General features: G+C 43.3%; 1 protein-coding gene across 7 annotated transcripts in view; it reads right to left on the bottom strand.

Annotated features, from left to right (window-relative positions):
* Positions 1 to 897: 897 nt before the first annotated feature.
* The window catches only part of NFX1 (nuclear transcription factor, X-box binding 1), a 65,388-nt gene continuing 46,917 nt past the window's right edge, over positions 898 to 19,368 (bottom strand). For all 7 annotated transcript variants that reach the window (XM_055578812.1, XM_055578813.1, XM_055578814.1 and 4 more), the window contains 11 exons: positions 17,802 to 17,921; positions 15,492 to 15,571; positions 13,006 to 13,236; positions 12,067 to 12,140; positions 11,134 to 11,235; positions 10,358 to 10,399; positions 5,229 to 5,327; positions 4,579 to 4,645; positions 3,020 to 3,165; positions 2,242 to 2,343; positions 898 to 1,192 (listed from right to left, as the gene is read on the bottom strand). In XM_055578812.1, coding sequence (XP_055434787.1) covers positions 1,120 to 1,192; positions 2,242 to 2,343; positions 3,020 to 3,165; positions 4,579 to 4,645; positions 5,229 to 5,327; positions 10,358 to 10,399; positions 11,134 to 11,235; positions 12,067 to 12,140; positions 13,006 to 13,236; positions 15,492 to 15,571; positions 17,802 to 17,921 — 1,136 coding nt within the window. In that variant the 3' untranslated portion in view covers positions 898 to 1,119. The remainder of the gene's footprint in view (positions 1,193 to 2,241; positions 2,344 to 3,019; positions 3,166 to 4,578; positions 4,646 to 5,228; positions 5,328 to 10,357; positions 10,400 to 11,133; positions 11,236 to 12,066; positions 12,141 to 13,005; positions 13,237 to 15,491; positions 15,572 to 17,801; positions 17,922 to 19,368) is intronic.

Below are 19,368 nucleotides of genomic sequence, written 5' to 3'. Positions count from 1 at the left end.
GACATCACTTCTCATTTCTTCTGTTGCTCTGGGGTTTGTGGCTTTTCTGGAGCAGAACGAAGTTGCTGAAGTCTGGCCTCCATGTGGAAGAGGTACCAACGCAGAGAGGGCTGAACTAACGGGACTGCAGCTGCACCTGCCTTACAGGAGCCTGAAGAATGCCTTGGGGGCATGCTGGCGTAAGCCCTGGACCGTTAACATGGTTTTCTGAATATGCAAACGGAAGTCCAGAGCTCAGAGATAGGGAAAGCCAATACGGTTGCTGCAGGCCTGGGAGAAAGTGACATGGGAAAGGTAGGCGCCCAGGAGACTCCTTCTCAACCAGAGAGGAGGGGTTATGCCTGCACAGGTCAGTGCACAGAGGCCGCAGTGTGAACCAGTGGGAGGAGGAGCTCACGCTATGTCCTCCATCATCATGGTGGAGAGGGAACCTGTCACCGCACAGGATCAATGCTAAGAGGCCCTCTGTAGATTCTGGAAGACAGGTCCCCCGAACCCTCTTCTAGGTCTGAATTGATGCTACTGAAGACTACTCAGATAAGTTTAGCTAGGTAGACCAGGCAGAGCTTTTGGCAAAAGACTCAGCAAAGACAGCTGGGTTTAACCGCACACCTGACTTCAGATATGGTGTACCAAGCCGCTGTTTGGGATTCTGGACTGCGAAGTTTTAGCCTTTGTCTTTCCGAAGATAGTGATCACTTTGGATTAAGAATGCAAGGCATTGTCAGGAGGAGGACGGATAACTGGATGGACATCTGAGGCCATGCCTAAGTGACATTTTCAGGTTAAAATTCTGGTTTGACTAAAATCAAGTCCTATGTTTCCCCAACCCTCAGAGCAAATCACGGTGATGGTGTGAGGAGCCTGTGCAAATTCAACTCAATCACTAGTGATCGTCCAGTCAGAGACATGGCAATAGTGAGACACAGTGAGACACTTTACACACAGCAGAGCGGACAAGGGGATTTCTGACACAATCGTGGTTTGCAAGTATCAAGGTCAAGACAGTAGGTGAGCTGTGAGTCCACCAGGTGGTCGGGAACAAGCATGATTTATCTGCAGGGAAAAAATCTCCATCACACCCAATCATTTTTTTTTCCTAAGTGTGTCATGATCTCCTCAGTCCTGGACATCAAAGTAGTCAATTACTGGCTCCTTCGCAATCTTCTGTAAATTGCTGCTCCCAGGATTCCTGAAAAGCAAACACAGAATGAGCAATCTTTTCTTGCTTGGGGGAAACCGATTCAGGCAGGTTTCAGAAAGTAAAGGGTCAGCTTCTTTACCATGTGTGAGATTCTGCTAAGACAGTGCAGTCCACATGAGCAAGTTAACTGTTGGAAATTGGTGAAGGGCACACAGGAGTTTATATTAATATATTAACACTATTCTTTCTATTCTAAAATTTTTCCAAAATAAAGACTCCCCAGGGCGGGAGTGGGGCTGGTCCTGAGAGCTACTTGGCCCCAGGAGCTCCTGGCTGACGCTGTGCCCAGTGGGCAACACTGAGCTGTCCCGTCCAGTTCCAAGGGAACAGAGATGGCTAGGACCCTCCTGGTGACCTTGTACACTTCTCTACCCACCCTCCCAGAGGTGTAGGAGGCTCTGGAGAGCTTCTGTGTGGAAGGCCAGAGCAGGTGGAGAGACCCCACTGGGTTCCCAACAGCTTCCAGCTAGGTGGCCTTGTCCCATAGGGCAGCTGGTCCCCTCCTGGGAAGGGAAGGCAGGATGACGACCCCTCTCTGCTCCTGGCTAAGAAAACACCTGCCAGACCTGCTGCTTGCTCGTGCGGTTTTCTTTCCTCTTTAATCACTAGCATATGGAAAAATGATTCAAACCATATGTAAGCAGAGCAAAACATGCAAGTTTCCCCCTTCACTGCCAACGACCCCCTAGAATCCCACTTCTGTCTCCAGAGTAACTGTTGTGAACTGTGAGATGTTCCCACATCACCTGGTGTGGCAGACTGAATCCATTTCCCAGTGTCACCATCTATACCATGGAAATTACGGCTAGTGACTTTGCTCCCTGGAGGGCAAGTAGGCATTACAAACAGCAAACCTGGGACCCCTGTGGCATGAACAAATGTGTCCGGCATCTCAGTCAAACATCATATATCTGAATGCAACACCCCAAGGCCAGACCAATGAGGCGCCAATGACTAGTGCAGCCCAGGGCAATTTACTCCTTGGTGGCATCTCTGAACAGACATGGCCCTTTGGGAAGCAGCTAAAGAATCCTTACTTGTCTGTCTGTCTGTGATGAGCAATCGGTGGCGGAGGCCGTGACTGATTCTCCTTTTCGAGTACACCTGTCAGTGTGGTAGGAGGACAAATGGACTTCCCTCTGTGAAGTCAGAACACAAAGTATTGAAAAGTGAGAACTGTTTGTGGAGACAGGCAGACAGCTAGAAATCCAGTCCATGACTCTTAACGTGATGTTGCAGGGCACTCTCTGATATGACTTGTCACTTTTGATTAACCCTCATCCCTTTCATCTACCTCTGCTGAGCCCACTACCTTCTTCCTCTAATCTCACTTGAGTCTTCTTTGTTGGGAGGTTCTTCCAACTCCCCCAGATTCAGATAGTGATCCTAGGTCTTGCAGTCCCCTCCTCGCTCATACTCCTGCTTCAGTCTCCTCTAATGGCAAACACTCTTCACAGAGGAGGCCCTGAGTCCCAGGCCAGCACTCTTTCTGTTTGCACGATGCCAGGAGGACACAAGGGAACAAGGGATGGATCTGATGTGAAATATGCTTTAGGTGTGTCTGCTCTGAGGTCTGAGGCATGGGCTTTACTTTCTGGTTCAGAGCCTTAGATCAGTCAGAATGGCTGGCCCAGAGGCAGACTTTTCACCTAATCTTCCAAAGAAGGAAGTAAGAAAAACAACAGCCCAAGGCCAGGCCCAAGGAGGCACCAATGACGAGTGCAGCCCTCCTGCACTAGTCACTGACCAGCCCAGCTTCTCAGGTCCAGTGTGCGCCACCGAGCAGTTTCCCCTCTGACAGCGAGATCCACCCACCTGACCGCAGTGACCACGACGTTGCGCTTTGGCTCACTGTCATAGCTCACGCTCTCCAGGCCGTACACCTGGGCCAGATCGTGGATGATCCGGCGGTGGTCTCTGTTCATGGGAGGGAAGCAGTGGCTCTTCTTACTATTTTTCCCCTGTATGGAAGGAAAAGAAGACTGACTGGTAAACATCATTTTGAAAAAAGGCTATGCCTATAGAGGTCCTTCCCACTGTCCTGGAACAGCCTGGGTCAATAAAGAGGTGGCGGAGTTTGGGAGGCCCATGGTGCACGGCAATTCACTGCCTGCGGGGCAAGGGTCGGGGCATGGGGGGGCGTGGGGAAGGGCATGGGATGTACTTCCTGCATCTCCTCTGTGAGCCATGTGGCAGCAGCTGGCTGGGGCCAGGGGGGGCAGCAGGCAAGTGAACTGAGCCTGACGTGGATACTGCAATGGTTGCTCCCACAGGGCCTCTAACTGGGGAGTGAGTGATGTTTTCAAGAAATGACTAAATAAACTGAAGAGTTACAAAACAAGAAAATCTCACTTGTACACTCCACACTAAAAATTGTGAATTTACAGAGACAGGTTAGCAGAGAACTACATCTGCTCAGGTTTCCTAATTAGGAGGGGAACAATGATTCCATTTTCTCCTTTGTGCTAGTATCCTGCTGGGAAGCGCGAACAGAAGGGAGGCAGGGCAGAGGGTGAGTAGACAGCAGGAAGGAAACCTATTTTCATTAGATGTGGAGCCAAAGGAGCCATCTCTCCCTCACTCACATGCCCTCTGAATGAAGAGGGAGTCGCCGCAGGACTGGCTATTGCTGACTACATGAGAGGCTTTTTCGCTTAAAGCCACCTCCTCGACATCTCCGGCTGCCTCCAGGACAGGCTTCCCTCTCTTGAAGGAACTGATACCATTACTCTTCAACTCTACTCATTCAACTTTATATCTTTGCCCAACATATTCTTTCCTGCCTTTGGGGTAATAAGAACCAGTGAGTCCGATCATACAACAGTCCTTCAGAGATCTCTGTGTGTGCGTACTCACTCACTCAGTCATGTCTGACTCTTTTGTAACCCCATGGACTGTAGCCCACCAGGCTCCTCAGTCCCTAGGATTTCCCAGGCAAGAATAAAATGGGTTGCCATTTCCTCCTCCAGGGGTTCTGCCTGACCCAGGGAGAACCTGCATCTCCTGCATTGGCAGGCGGGTTCTTTACCACTGAGCCACCAGGGAAGCTCATCAGAGATCTGAGGAGTTGGCATGTCTTCCTAAGTATCCCTACTGAATGCCCTTCATCGAGAGTGTCTCCTCCCATTCTTGGGCACAGGGCTAGGATGTGTATTTACATTTAATATGACTGCAGATATCTTTCTTGAGCCAGGCTAGAGCTTCCATGAAGCTATAATGGCTGGGCTCTGAAGAAAGGTAAGGATCCTCAAGGCAGCTCTGACTTTTTTCCTACAACTACTTTACACTGACAGTGTTTCTGGGACTTGATTTTTTTTTTTTTTTAAATCAAGTTGGCCTTAGAAACACGTCGAGTTGGATATTTTGATTTCAACCTTATTCACGGCCTCCACAAGGGCTTCCATTTCCTTCTCAATGTCGCTGACAAACTTTAAGTCCTTCCTGAAATGAGAAATAGCCACAGTTAATTGCGTTTGTTTCTGCTCTTTTGAGATCCCTTCCATCCACCCTCTGCCTATACAGTGCAGAGAATGGACAATGTGGGCAGGAAAATTGCAGAGGCCAGGCAGGAACTGTCAGATAACAGAAGGCTGAATGTGATGGAACAGAGGAAGAGAAAGTAATAAGAAAACAATTATGAGAAGAGAGAAGACAGAAAGAGAAACAGTCATCAGAGGGCCAGGAGACAAGAGGAAAATAAGACCTGTTACCACCCAAGTGAGGACCACCCATGTGACAAGAGACCTGGATGGCCAGAGGTGGAACGTGGCCAGAGACCCTTCACTGCAAGCCAGTCCAACCCCTAAAGGGCCCCAGCTCCTATCACAGGGACCAAACACACACACACACACACACATACACACACACTTCCAAAGTTCAACTCTTCAATGGGACAGTTTTGAGAAACCAAGAGAATGACTTATTAAATACCATATAAACTGGCTCAACCACAGAGGACTGCATTTCTTAAAAGAGCAAATATCTGGTAAGCCACACTTAAGAAAGTAGGTATCAAGTCACATACCTAGCATCTTCTTTCAAACTGTCACTGAATTTTGACCCTGAAGAACGTACGTTGAAAGGATCAGAATCATCACTGATATGAAATGCCTCTGCTAACCTCCTGAAAGAGAGTGAAGTATGTAAATGAAAGGAAAGAAGGGGGAGGAAAATTATCTCATAGTAACAGAGTGCCCACCAGGTTCTACGTTTTTTATACATTAATCATCTCATTTCAGTAAACCTGATTATTCAGGAGAATAGGAACAACTTGGGACAAGATATTGAATTGTCTTCACAGAACAAAATAAGTAAGATACATCTAGATGGTTCTGAGCAAGCTGTAGGCTGACAATGGAGACTCAGATTGTCTGGTGAAGAGAAGGCTGAGGGAGGGCGTGCACTGGGGATGGTCAGTGGGAAGGATTTCCTCTGAGGTTTCACCCGAACATCAGATGAATAAAGTAGAAGGATAATACTAAAATTAACGTCACTCTACAGAAAGTCTACAAAATGAAGAATTCCATTAACAACATAAGCGCTGCGTTAATTTTAATGCACTTCCTTTCATACTTTTCTTCTGTAATTTTAAGTAGTACATGAAACTCTGAATCTCTTTTTTAGCATTTCTCATACTACTGTTTGATTTTCACACTCCCTGTATTAACAGTTGCATAATCTTCTAATTTTATATGTCCCACAATTTACATAAGCATGCCCCATTTAGGTTCCTGTAACAGTCTCCCAGTTTTTCAATATGATAAGTAACACAATATCTCTGAGCAAAAACCTTTTAAGATTATTTCTCTGGAAAATGTTTCCAGGTGTGGCAATAACTGCATTAAATAGTATGGACCTGAGACCCAGATCATCATGGTCTAAGGGTTCCACAATGCTGTTTGTGCTTTGACCAGCAGTTATATGAGTCTCATGGCATCTCACCAACACCTGGTTATGTCCTTTTTTTTTAAAGATAGTTAAAATTCAGTTTAGCATTAATACAGTTTTCCTTTGCAAGGAGACAGGGATCTCTTACAAGCTTAATGCCCGTAAGAATTTGGTTTATTGTTGCTAGGTTTTCTAATTTTTTACCAGCAGTTTAGTTTTCAAATTTTCAAGAAAATTCCTAGAGGGGGAGATCTTTTCATGTTTTGATTAGTTGGCCACTAATTCAAACGTACACATCAATAAAACATAACTGTGGGATGAATTTGGTCTGTCAGTTTTCCATTTCTGCAATGGAGCATGTATTTGCAACTTTAGATGGCATTTTCCTTTTCAAATTCACATGTCTTTTTTTTTTTCAGGTCTGTGAGTAAGAAAGAATCCTTATATAGTGAGGGTCATTATGTCATTGTTCAAATATTGAGGAGAAATTCAAAAGGCTTGAAGAAATAGCTAGTTCTAATCAATAACTTTAATTTACTGAGCATCTACTATGTGTTAGGCTTGTGCCAAGAGTTTTACATATAGCATCGTTAGTTTTAATGTATTAACCCTCATAACAACTCAGGGAGGTAGATACTACTATTATCACTCACTATTCACAGATACGTGGGAAAATTAAAGCTTAGAGGGATAATGTGTTTTGTCCAAGGTCACACAGCTATGTGAGTGAAGCTAAGATTCAACTCCGGGCAATCTAACTCTAGAGCTATGGTTGGCTCTAACTGCTGTACAATACTGTCTCAACTACACAAAGGTGCATTTCCATGTTTTGGAGGCCTTCTAGCATTCACTACAGCATTTCTGAAATCTCTGGACTGCAGCAGAGAACAATGTGACACCAGTTCTTAAAGGACAAGAGTTTTGAAGAGCAATTATTACAAAGTTACCATAAGAGTCAAACCAAAGGAAGTTTGGGCAGTGCTATTAATCATATTACCATCTACACATTTAGTCACCTAAAAAGGTATTGTTAACAATTGTTCAAAGTTGGACTTCTAGGTAAAACAAGACTGCACTTGTCTGCATGTATCTGTTTCTGTTTAACTCTATCGTGAAAAAATTTCAAAGGATGGTTAAGTTACAAGAATATTACAATAGGACTTCCTTAGTGGTCCAGAGCAGCTTCGAAGCTGGTCTGGGAAGATGCCATTGTGGGCAACTAAGCTTGTGGCCCACAACTACTGAAGCCTGCACACTCTAGAGTCCATGCTCCGCAACAAGAGAAGCCACTGCTTGCCACAATTAGAGAAAGGCCACAGACAGCAACAAAGACCCAGTGCAGCCAAAAAACAAATTACAATAAACTCCTACACACTCTTCACCTAAATTCTCCAAATATAAACATTTTCAAAGAACTATACCTTTAATCTCTGTTGGAACTAGAAAGTTTGTCAGGCACTGAATAAATGCCCCTTAATCTGATAAAGAATATACTCAAATAACTTACAACAAACATCACAGACAGCAGTGAAATATCCATTATCACTACCTTCTATTCAATACTGTACTGGAGGCCTAGCCAGTGCAATTTGCCAAGAAAAAGAAAAAAGTTAAGAATTAGAAATAAATTAGAAGGGGACATGATGGTGTACATGCAAAATCCAAAAGAAGCTACAGATAAACTATTAGAAATAAGTAATTTAGCAGGGTTGTGAATACTGGTCAACAAATATCAACTGTATTCCTACATGCCAGCAACAAGCAATTAGAGAATTAAAATTTTAAAGTGATAACAAGAAAAAAATACCATTTATAATAGCATCAAAAAACATCAAACAGCAAAGAACAAATCTACTTAAAGATGTACAAAATCTATATACAGAAAACTATAAAAATATCATTAAAAGAAAACATGACTAAATATAAGGATATACTTTGCTCAAGGACGAGAGGCCTCAATATTACAAAGTATCAAATCTTCCCAGACTGATCTATAAATACCAGCTCAATCAAAATCCCAGTGTTTTTTTTTTTTGCAGCTATTGATAACCTATTTCTAAAATTTTAATGGAAATGCAAACGGCCAAGAATAGCCAAGACAGTCTTAAAGAAGGACCATGTTTGAAGAGATATGCTGCCACTTTTTAAGGCTTGTTATAAAGGTACAGTAATTCAGATAAAGTGATACTAACACGATGGAACAGAATGAACTCAGAAATAACCCATATGCAACATGACTACTTGCTTTAAGACAAAGGTGGCACTGCAGCGAACTGAGAAAAGGATTTCTTGATAAATGATACTGGTCGAGTGAACATTTGTTTGAAAAAAAAAAAAAAAAAAATGGAATCATGAACCCTCCCTTATATTATGATTTAAAAAAAAAAAAAATCGGTCCAAGTCAACTATAGTTCTAAATGTGAAAGGTAAAATAAGGTTCCTAGACAATAACACAGAATACCATTATGACCTCAGAATAGACAAATACTTCTTAAACAAGCTATAAAATGTACTATTAACTAAGAAAAAGACTGATAAACTGAACTACAATAAAATTAGAAATTTCTATTTATTAAGACACCATTTGGAGAGTGAAAAGTGAATGCACGGAGTGTGAGAAACAACAATATACAAAGCAGGGCTTCCCTGGTGGTACAGTAGATAGGAATTTGCCTGCCAATGCAGGGGACATGGGTTCAATCCTTGGTCTGGGAAGATTCCACATGCCTCAGAGCAGCTAAGCCCTTGAGCCACAATTACCAAGCCTGTGCTCTAGAGCCTGTGAGCTGCAACTACTGAAACCATGTGCCTAGAGCCTGTGATCCATAACAAGAGAAGCTAGTGCAATGAGAAATACATGCACTGAAACAAACTTATTCTTACTCAATGCAGAGTAGCCCCTGCTAGCCACAGCTCAAAGCTCACAAGTAACAGTGAAGACCCAGCACAACCAAAAATAAATAAATCTTTTTAAAGGAGAATAAATTTATTAAAAAAAAAAAATATATATATATATATATATAAAGGTGGTGGTTTAGTTGCTAAGTCATGACTGATTCTTGCAACCCCATGGACTGTAGCCCACCAGGATCCTCTGTCCATGGGATTTCCCAAGCAAGAATACCGGAGAGGGTTGCCATTTCCTTCTCAAATAAAACAAAGGACTCATATCCAAGGACTCCCAAAATATATAAAGAATTCCTAGTAATCAATATGAAAAAGACAGATGCTACAATTAAAAAATAAGCAAAGACTTGAACTGGTACTTCACAAAAGAGGCTATCCAAATGGCCAATAAACATACGAAAAGGTGTTCAACCTCACCAGTCATCAGAGAAACATAAATTAAAAGCTCAGTGATATCCAGTTATACATCTACAAAAATGGATTAAAGTTTAAAGAGTATAACTTGGTACAACCATTTTGAACACTGGCAGAATCAACAGAAGCTGAAAATACGCATACCTTATTAATCAGCAATTCTACTCCTGAGTTTATTATCCAATAGGAATGAGTACATATATATAGCAAAGCTAGTACAAGGATGTTCTTTACAGAGCATTATTTGTAACAGCCCAATACCAACACATGTAATCTATTAACCATAGAATAGGTAAGTGATGATACATTAAAATAAAATAAGTATTGTTCAGGAATGAAAATAAACAAAATACTGCCACATGCAACAAAAGGAGTATCTCAAATATAATGAAAGAAACCAGACAAAAATACCACCCACATGATTTCATTATTTAAAGTCCAAAAACAGACAAAATAATCTAAACTGTCAGAAGTCAGGATACAGGTTATATCTCAGTGGAGTGGAAGAGCAGCTTCTGGAAACTTTCTGTATCTTGACCTCATTGCTGATTACACCAATGTATTCAGTTTGTGATGACTCACTGATCTATAGTTCTGACCTATATGTATGCTATACTTCAACATAAAAGTTCATTAAAAGAATTTTAAGCCTCTTATCTCCATTGGAATTAGGAAGTCTGCCAGTCCCTGAATTAGTATGCTGTGGGGCATATAATGTTTATACTTGCCCAAAACCACTTAAGCTCATGTTTCAGAAACATGCTGAGATCACCTAACTGGTTTATCCTTAGGCACTTCAATTCTTGATGACTGAATTTCTTCTGCTCTCCAATAGCAGCAGAAGACTCAGAGCAGGTGCTGAATGAATGCTTGAAGGGTTGCCCCCTCCCACTAACTTCACAGAGCTCAAAGACAATCAGATAAATCGTAGTTCAAACTACTTACTTTTTCCTTTCCAAGGCTGAACATTCCTCATCACACTCCAGCCTTGAGAAACAAAGAAAAAATTAAGTGAGAATGCAGGTTTCACAGCTCATACTCTGAGCAGCTCAGTTGGTAAAGAATCTGCCTGCAATGCAGGAGACCGGGGTTCGATTTCTGGGTCAGAAAGATCCCCTGGAGAAGGAAATGGCAACCCACTCCAGTATTCTTGCCTGGTGAATCCCAAGGACAGAGGAGCCCTGGCAGGCTACAGTCCATGGGGTCACAAGAGTCAGACACGACTTAGTGACTAAACCACCATCACCACTCAGCAATAAGTTCTTGGATGGTCACCCTAGAGATTGAGCATACTCTGGCCAGACAATGGCTGAATGAGGTCCCTCTCAAGGATAGGTGGGCAGGCCTTCGAAGGACTTCAGAGTGTCCCGAGGCTGCTCAGCCCCGCAAATGCTCTCAGCAGCCCTGTGACAGCCCCATCTCCCTCTCTTGACACAGCCACCTCTCTGTTCTCTTGCAGGTTAAAATGTACATACCCAGGTCTCTGCTTCCTCGGGCTACTATCTGGAGTGAGGCCCAGAAATGCTTCCTCTGGTCTTAGCTGTGTCCTGAGTAGGAGTCACTGCACTGGAGTGGGTGTGGCCTCTTAATGTCAGAGGTCTGTTGAATACTGTGTGTATAAGGCTTTACTGTTGGGGACTGACACAAGTGAATGGTTCCTGCCCTCTGGAAATTAAGTCTAATGCGGGAAAGAAGGTACAGCTACACATTTTTTAAATTACCTGGCTTGGTGAATTTCCTTCTTAGTAATCAACTTGCTGATCTCCACTGAATCTCCAAGCTGCATGTCTGTTATTTTGGAGGCCATGGAAATAGCAGCTATTCTGAAGTACAAAAAAGAAAGGGAAGAAAGGCAGTGCAGTTTCACAAGAATCTCCTCGCACCAGGAACACAAAATATGTCTTTCAAGAAAAATCTACCTCTTGACAATCTGTGTAGCCTTGGAAGCCCATTTATTGTAACTATCACACATTTACGTGGTATCTCAATTAGTCTAAACAGCTCCATAGGAAATGAGGTAATCAATTCCTTAGCACTCCCTTGAACATCTGGGCTAATGCCTGGCACTCAGTGGGTATTCACAGTCAATCTGATGTTGCATACTCCTGAAGTCCCACCTCTATGACACATCTATACATCTCTGCATCTCCAAGATGTTATCTCTGCATCTATTCGTCCATCCATCCTAACATTTCCACTCCTGTACTCAGATGCCCATGTGACCACACAGGTCCCAAGATTTCAGGAGGCTGTAAAGACAACCCACAGAACAGCCAGAACCCCCCACACTCCAGTAGGAGCACAGGGCCTGGCTGTGCCAGCACAAATGGTGGGACATGAAAGCAATTCACGCAACCTCAGGACATCTTCCCTTCTGATCTCATGGTGAAATAAGACCAGAGGTAGAGAGAGAGAAAGGAGGAGAAATAAAATGAAAAAATAAAAAATAAAACCTTTACAAATTAAGGTTAGGGAAAGTAATAAGGTACATAAAGCAGTACTTTTTCTAAAGCAGTACTTTTTCTTTGAACCTGAAAAACTAGACTCAAAATTTATTTTAAAAACTTTCCTTACAAGTTGCAAAGATTCTATAATAAACTCCTGTATATCCTTTACCTACACCTACCAATTGTTAACATTTAAGTAGCACTAACCTTTGATAAGTACTGGATGCTTCTGAGCAAACCATGATTTCTTTTCTTCGTCCACATTCACACTGCAGCTCTATCTGAAATAAGATGAACACAGAGCAGCGTTCAGCCCACGGAAAACATGTGAATGGGCAGGTTTCATTTTTAAAGCCTCTCTCGAATCAAACCTTGGCAGAGAACAGAGAGACAGGGAAAGGCTCCTCTCCAAGATGGAGGAGCTAACCACACATGCAAACTGACAACGTGGTGGCTGACATGCTAGGAGGGAAGTGCCAGGTTTACAGTGCCCCTTACTGGGAATTATTCCTGTCCTTAATCCTGCCTGAAGGGGCAGGCCTAGGATGAAGTTTCTACCACCAAACCAGAGGTAGACACTTGACCCAGGACCAGCCAAAGTCTAATCAACTCCACTTCATCCCTCCACTTTCACCTCCTCAGGGGAGACCTTGCTTCATCCCTCAAAACAGTTAAGTCCCCCACTCACATGTTCCTGTGGAACCCCTGCAAGGGTGTAACTACTTCACAATCCTTAGCAGAGTCACGGGTAATTACCTGAGTAACTAGTTAGTATCTGTCCATCTGATTAATGGAACCATGTGTCTCCTGTTCACTGGTAGAGCTCCAGCATCTACACAGCATAACATCTTATACAAAACAGACACTTAAATACTTGTTGAATGAATGGAGTGGGCAATCAGAGTCTCTCTTGAGAATTCGATCAAAGTGAGACAGAGACTGGTCAGGTGGCAGTGGGTACTTTCTGAAAAGGCCATCTCAAGCTTGGCAGACAGAAGCCCACCTTTCTCTTTGTCAACCTGAAGTTCCTTGTAACCAACGACCCCCAACTAGGATGTGTGCCAAGGTGCCACTGCAGACAGTTCTAGACTCATTAGCAGCACCAGGACCACAGCCAACACCCCACCTGGAGCCAGGACTACGCACCTTGGCCTTGCAGGCAGTCACTGGGCAGGGCAAGCTGAGGTGGCAGGGTGCCATACACGGGTGGCCACAGTCAGCTCTGGAGGTGGTGCAGGGCTGCTTGCAGATCTCGTCCCCCAGACATTCTCCTTTGTGACAGAGCCTCTGACACTTGTGCATCCCACATGGTAGCGTGGCACCACAGGGTAATCCACAAGAGATATCAACCAGGTGACAAGGAATGTTGCTTCGTAACTAGGAGAGAAGTAGCCGGGTTCTCATCTCCATTCAGGATCTGGGGTGGGTTTTAACTTCCTACTTAAACATTTCTGAACGTTCACAATCAGTATATTTAAAAAAAAAAATTTTTTTTTTTAAATCAGGCTGATTTTCAAAGTCTGAAAGGTTAGTTTGAAAAGAAAACAAACCTGAGCTTTATTTAACAATGCTTGTTACAGTTTGAAAGGATTTGTTTTAGTAGCCGAGTGTGACTTGCAACATAATCCCAAGGTGAGTAACAGGCATGTGAAACCAGATAACTAGGGAGTATCTGAAAATGCTATGACTAACTGGGAGGGTCAGGGGATCTTCTACGTCTGCAAACAGCTAGGGCACTGAGTTGACAGAAACCCCGGGGGTGGGGGCACCCTTGGCTCATGGTTTCCGGACTGCTGGCAGGGCAGTTTTATGTAATTAAATTCTCAGCTCTCCTCACATCTCCCAACCTCTGGTCTCCATATTTTAGATAGCTCTGTCATTAAAAAAAATTTAGAAGCAACAGTCCATGGAACCGCCATTTTTTCTTGAGAAATTGCCTTCATCCAGGATTCCTCACTCTAGGAAAACAATGCTGGGATTTTACTCTTGTGGGACCAAAGATTACTCTCATGTACCCACTCAAAGTCTTTTAAGAACCCTCAAAGAGAGGAGTATACTTCGACTCTGATGAGGCATAACCTGTAATCTTGAAGAGGGCCCCAGAGTCTAGTACATACCTGCTTTGGATTTGGTATTTTAGTGGAAGGTATCCCCAGTCACTAAACACTCCATTACCACCGGGATAATTCGCGCACACGCTGTGCCCTGTGCTGCTCCCGCCCACATTATCTGCCTACTATCTTCTCATCGTCCTTCAGGAGGTTACTTATGTTACTTCCTCCAGGAACACCTTCCCTTGGTAGGGGTCCCTTCAGTACTCTGTACTTCCCACACGGTTGTACCTATAATCGACTGCTCATTCATCTGCTTTCTGCCCCACAGTGAAGGCTCCACCAGGGCAGGGCCAGGTCACGTGGTTCATTTCTCAATTACTTGAACCCAGCCAGTTACCTGGTACAGAGCAGGCATGCAGTAAATATTTGCTGACTGAAGTCCAACACATGGATAACACATGGATCTCTCAGAATGGTTACTCTCAGAGGAAGTAAGATTTTTCAGAGGAAGAATAAATACTAAGGATTATGACTTGAGAACTTCTGACAGGAAATAAGTGGAGAAAAATATGTCCATCAAGATAAGAACGCTGAAAGCATGTTGTCACAGTTGTCAAGAGTTTCAAGAAATGTTGGCCAACATGTTATGAAGTAAAAAAAGCAGGTTACAAAACAGTATACTCTTCATAGAGTAGAGGAGAATATGTAATACACATGCCTGAAGTCTACACACCAGAATGTTTAAGAGTATTTCTTTTTGGGTAGCAAGTCTACAATCTACAGTCTACAATGAATATGCCTTTTTAAAATTAAAGAAATTTTAAAATTGTTTCAAAGGGTCTATAATCAGCAGTGCCAAATACAGCTTAGATGCTAAGAATAAGGATGAAAATCCTTCATGGTAGTGGCAGTGGGGAGGGGCAGGTTAGTGGGGAGGAAGGCGTTTGGCCCATCAGCAGGATGGAAATCTGTGAAGGGAGTAGAGAGAGGATTGGTGGTAACTGGCAGGGAGCCCACCTGCACTCTTGGGATGTTCTCACTGTAACACTTTTCCCCAGACTGGCAACCCCTCCCCATGCTAGCTAACCTGGACGCTGTCTCTGAACACAGCTCATGTTCTCAGGGGCTACTAGCTGAGTCTCATCTTGTTGTAACCAGGTTAAAAATGAGAGCAGAACAGTCGAAGAATGCTACTGACTGAATGGTTCCGTTTATGTGACCTCAGGAAAAGGCAACAGATAACTGGTTACCGGCGCTGGAGGAAAGCGGAGAGCAATTCTGAAGGGACATGAAGGAGTACGTGGGGATGAATGACCTGTTCCACATCTTGACTGTGGTGGTGGTGACATGACTGTATGGCTGCTTGTGTCTAAACTCATAGATTTGCATGCTAAAGAGTAAATTTTATTTTATGCAAACTATACCTCAATGATTAAAAAAAGAAAAAAAAAGTGGCAATAGCAAATCTCTGCTTCTTTGGAGCATATTTACTTTGAGAAACAATGAGGCTAATCCTCTTAACGAAATCCAACCATAAATCTCTGGTTGGAACGATGAACCACTTGAGAGAAAGCTTACCTCATGTTTCCCCATGCACCACTTCTGAGTGAGGAAAGTACAAGGAGGGCACTTGTCCTCACTATGACAAGAATGATACACTGGAGAAAGAGAAAGGTAAAATCAGGAATTATGTTCAAGTAACACCACACAAACTATTATACATATTATAATAGCATTTGACATGGAACTTTTAAATTTAGGAGCTAAAAGTACTTTTTAAAATGGTCACTGCAAAGTAAAAGTAGTTGGCTTTATATTAAAGGGCTGAAAGATGAGCATGAGAAAAAGAAACCCAGCTGAGGGGGGAGAGACACAGAAGCAGAGAAGGGGGCAGCTGGTCTACCCCGTCTCCTGAGGCATGGCCACATGGTCTGTGCATGTTACTCAGTCATGCTTGTGGTCCTACAGTACACAACTCCCCTCTGTTCAGACATCTTGGTTACTTACCTCATCTGACATGCTTCCTCTGCCTCCTTTCAACTTCTTCACTGGCAGTTCATTCAAACTCATCCCCTAAATGAAGCCTTCCTTGGCTGACCCCTCCCTGCCCTGAGCTCTCTTGCTCTCCCTGACCTCTTGGTTCTGAGGCAGAAGGCTTGCTGCCATGCTATCTGCCCCATCTTCAGGCAATGGCTGATTGTGGCAAATGTACTCAACTACCATCTTCTTCCTCCCAGAAATAACAGAGCCCCCTCCAGGTCCTGGGTTATTGTTTTCTTCCTCTGAACCTCCTTCTATGTCTGATACCATGCTGGATATACAACGAATGCTCAAGAAAAGTGAATGCTGAATGAAAGCAGGCTAAAACAAATCACAAATGGCTAAGTTCTCACTATGGACATTCATCAGCAGGATCTGGACTTCATCTTAACATCTGCAAGTGACTATAAAGAAGTGAGTGCGAGGGAGTGTGCTGAGTGTCTGCTTGAATATTAACTTCACAGTGGCATGGACACCACTCACAAGCTAAGCTGGGAAGGTCATCTTATGCTCTCAGGGAAGGAGGGACTTCTCACTTCATAAGGAATTTACTTAATTCTTCTTCACTCTTAAAAAAAATTAAGAACTGGTTGTTTCGTCAGTCTCAATCACACGGCCAGATTTACTGTAAGGATCAAATCTGATGACTTAAGTTATACCAGGTTTGCCTCTGGGACGTGACAAAAAAGGAAATGATGGGCCAGATACAGTCCAAGGGGAAAGCCAGTGACTAGACTGGATGGAAAGTGGGTGACGTCAAGTAGCTACCGGTCTGGCGTCTACAGCAGTCTATCACAGGAAAACTGGAAACCAATGTCCAGCAATATGAGACTGACTGAATCACTTATGGCCTATCCATGTAACAGGACACCCCACTATCATCTAGAAAAATATTTATTGATAGGAGACAGATTAAAATTACAGTAATGAGAGAAAAAAATCTATTACTTAAAATAAGTTCAATAAAATTCCACTTTTATTTCAGGGAAAAAATGCAAATATATATTTTTACCCATGGAAAAAGGCCCTGAAAAATCACCAGGCAAGAACACTAGCGTGGACTGCCATGCCTTTTCTCCAGGGGATCTTCCCTGGAGAAGATCCTGACCCAGAGACTGAACCCAGGTCTCCCGCACTGCAGGTGGATTTACTGCATTGCAGATTCTTTACCATCTGAGCCACTAGGGAAGTCCGAAAAACACACAGGAAGGCATAATTCTTTAAAAGGTTACATAAGATTTAATTTCAATCTTTTGATTTTACTTTTCTTTCTTTTTATATATGTTGCATCTACAACAAAACTGAAGTTAATTTTAATTTTATAAAAAGATGCTTAACTTTGAAATATGCACCAAAAGTGGAGGCCACAAAAAGGAAGACAAGACCAGCTGGGGCTTCTCCCGACATTCTGGGTGTGTTTGACACCCACAGGGTAAAGCAATGAAAATCACTGTCATTCCCAGCTGTGGCCCAGATCACAGACCCATCTTCACAGAAGCATCCCTGAGCACAGGGAACAGGAGCAGCCATGACAGTGTGACGTGAAAGCAGTGAAAACTATCACGTGCTGTGCTAAGTCGCTCAGTCGCGTCTGACTCTTCGCGACCCCAGGGACTGTAGCCCGCCAGGCTCTTCTATGGGATTCTCCAGGCAAGAATACTGGAGTGGGTTGCCATGCTCTCCTCCAGGGAATCTTCCCCACCCAGGGATCGAACCCATGGCTCCTGCATTGCAGATAGATTCTTTACTGCTAGGCCACCAGGGAAGGCCTGAAGACCATCATGCAACATCCTAAATGACACAGTGTGAGCAGGCTGTGAGGTGTGGAGGCAAGCAGATGGGACCCACCTGGATGGTCGCATTCATGGACTCTGGCACAGGTCTGGGTACACTCAGGGGGCCTGGTGCCACAGGGAACTGGAGGGTAGATCACTGATGCACCACAGTGGCAGGTTAATTCATCAAAACCTGGTGAAGCAGCAGGTAAAACAAACCTTCATGAGTTTGAGATTTGCACACAGATAACTACAAACACACTTTTTTTGGGGGGGGGGCTTGTATTTTTAGAGGCTAATTTTTAGGGGCCACCTTTTCTTAAAAAAAAAAAAAGGTTTTTATTTTATTAAGTTGTCTGGTAGCGAAGCATTCGATTTTTACTTGCAACAATCTTTTAAGTCCATGGGTAATCCGAGACAGTTTTACATGTATTTTATAAACAAATGACCTACAGAACAGAAAAATTCCACTACAGATACAGATCCTTTTTATCCCCTAACTTTTTGGTTAGGAAAATGGATAGAGATTATGAAAGCCACAGATAGCTGAGTTCAGCAAACTCACAGGGGACTGCCAACAAGCAGCTGACTCTGTCATGAGCTCTCCTAACCCTCAGACCCATAGGGAAGTTAGTTCAACTCTGGTCCAAGCTGGAGGCCAGGTCTTTGGCCATGGTTCTCAACTAGGGACCAAGAGTCAGAAGCCCAGGCCCTCCAGGACTCCTCCATTCAATGCTTTTCTCCAGTCAGTATCTCCAACAGAGGCTATAAATGTGATGGAAAGGGTCCTGTAAATACAGTGGGAAATTGAGGCTTCTAGATCCGAACCTACTTCTCAACTTGCACAAGGACTGTAGGCAGGTAATTTAACACCTCTGAGATTTCTTCCTTTTGGTCAAAAGGGGATACCAACCTTTGACCTACCTACTCGGAAAGCATATCGTGGGCAAGGGCTAATATATGTGAAACAGCTAGGTAAAGAGTAAGAGGCTACATATCTTTATGGAACTCCATGTGTGGGGTTTATAACAAAGCACTGACTCAACTCCTTTTTAAAATATGGTAGATCTAGTATTTTCCAGAGAAGGTATGTTGGGGAACCGTGATCCAAGCTAATCTTTTAATGGAGCAGTTCTCAAAGCGTGTTCTGTTGACCCCTACGACTCCCTGAGATCCTTTCAGGGAGTCCAGGAGGTCAGTTATTTTCATAATAATACTTAGATACTATTTGCTTTTTTCATTGTGCTGACATTTGCACTGATGATACAAAAGCAACTGTTGGAAATACTGCCAAAGGCATTCATGCAAATCAAGGCAGTAGCACCAAACTGTAACCACTTTATTTTTCACTGCCAAACAAATAGACAAAAAATGCAAGGTTCACTTAAGTCCTTGACGAAGAAGTAAAAAAATCTTAACCCTTAAACACATGTCTTTCTAATATTCTGTGGAACAAAGTAGGATATCTGCTTAAAGCACTTTTGTTGCACACAAAAGTACAGTCGTCCCTCAGTGTCCTGGGTGGGGAGGGGGGCTGGCTCCAGGACTCCCATGGATACCAAAATCTAAGAATGCTCAAGTCCCTTATATAATATGGCATAGTATTTGCATATGACCTATGCACATCCTCCTGTATACTT

The sequence above is a fragment of the Bubalus kerabau genome, chromosome 4 (assembly GCF_029407905.1).
Source record: "Bubalus kerabau isolate K-KA32 ecotype Philippines breed swamp buffalo chromosome 4, PCC_UOA_SB_1v2, whole genome shotgun sequence".
NCBI lineage: Eukaryota > Metazoa > Chordata > Mammalia > Artiodactyla > Bovidae > Bubalus > Bubalus kerabau.
This window is presented reverse-complemented; position numbering and strand designations above follow the sequence as displayed.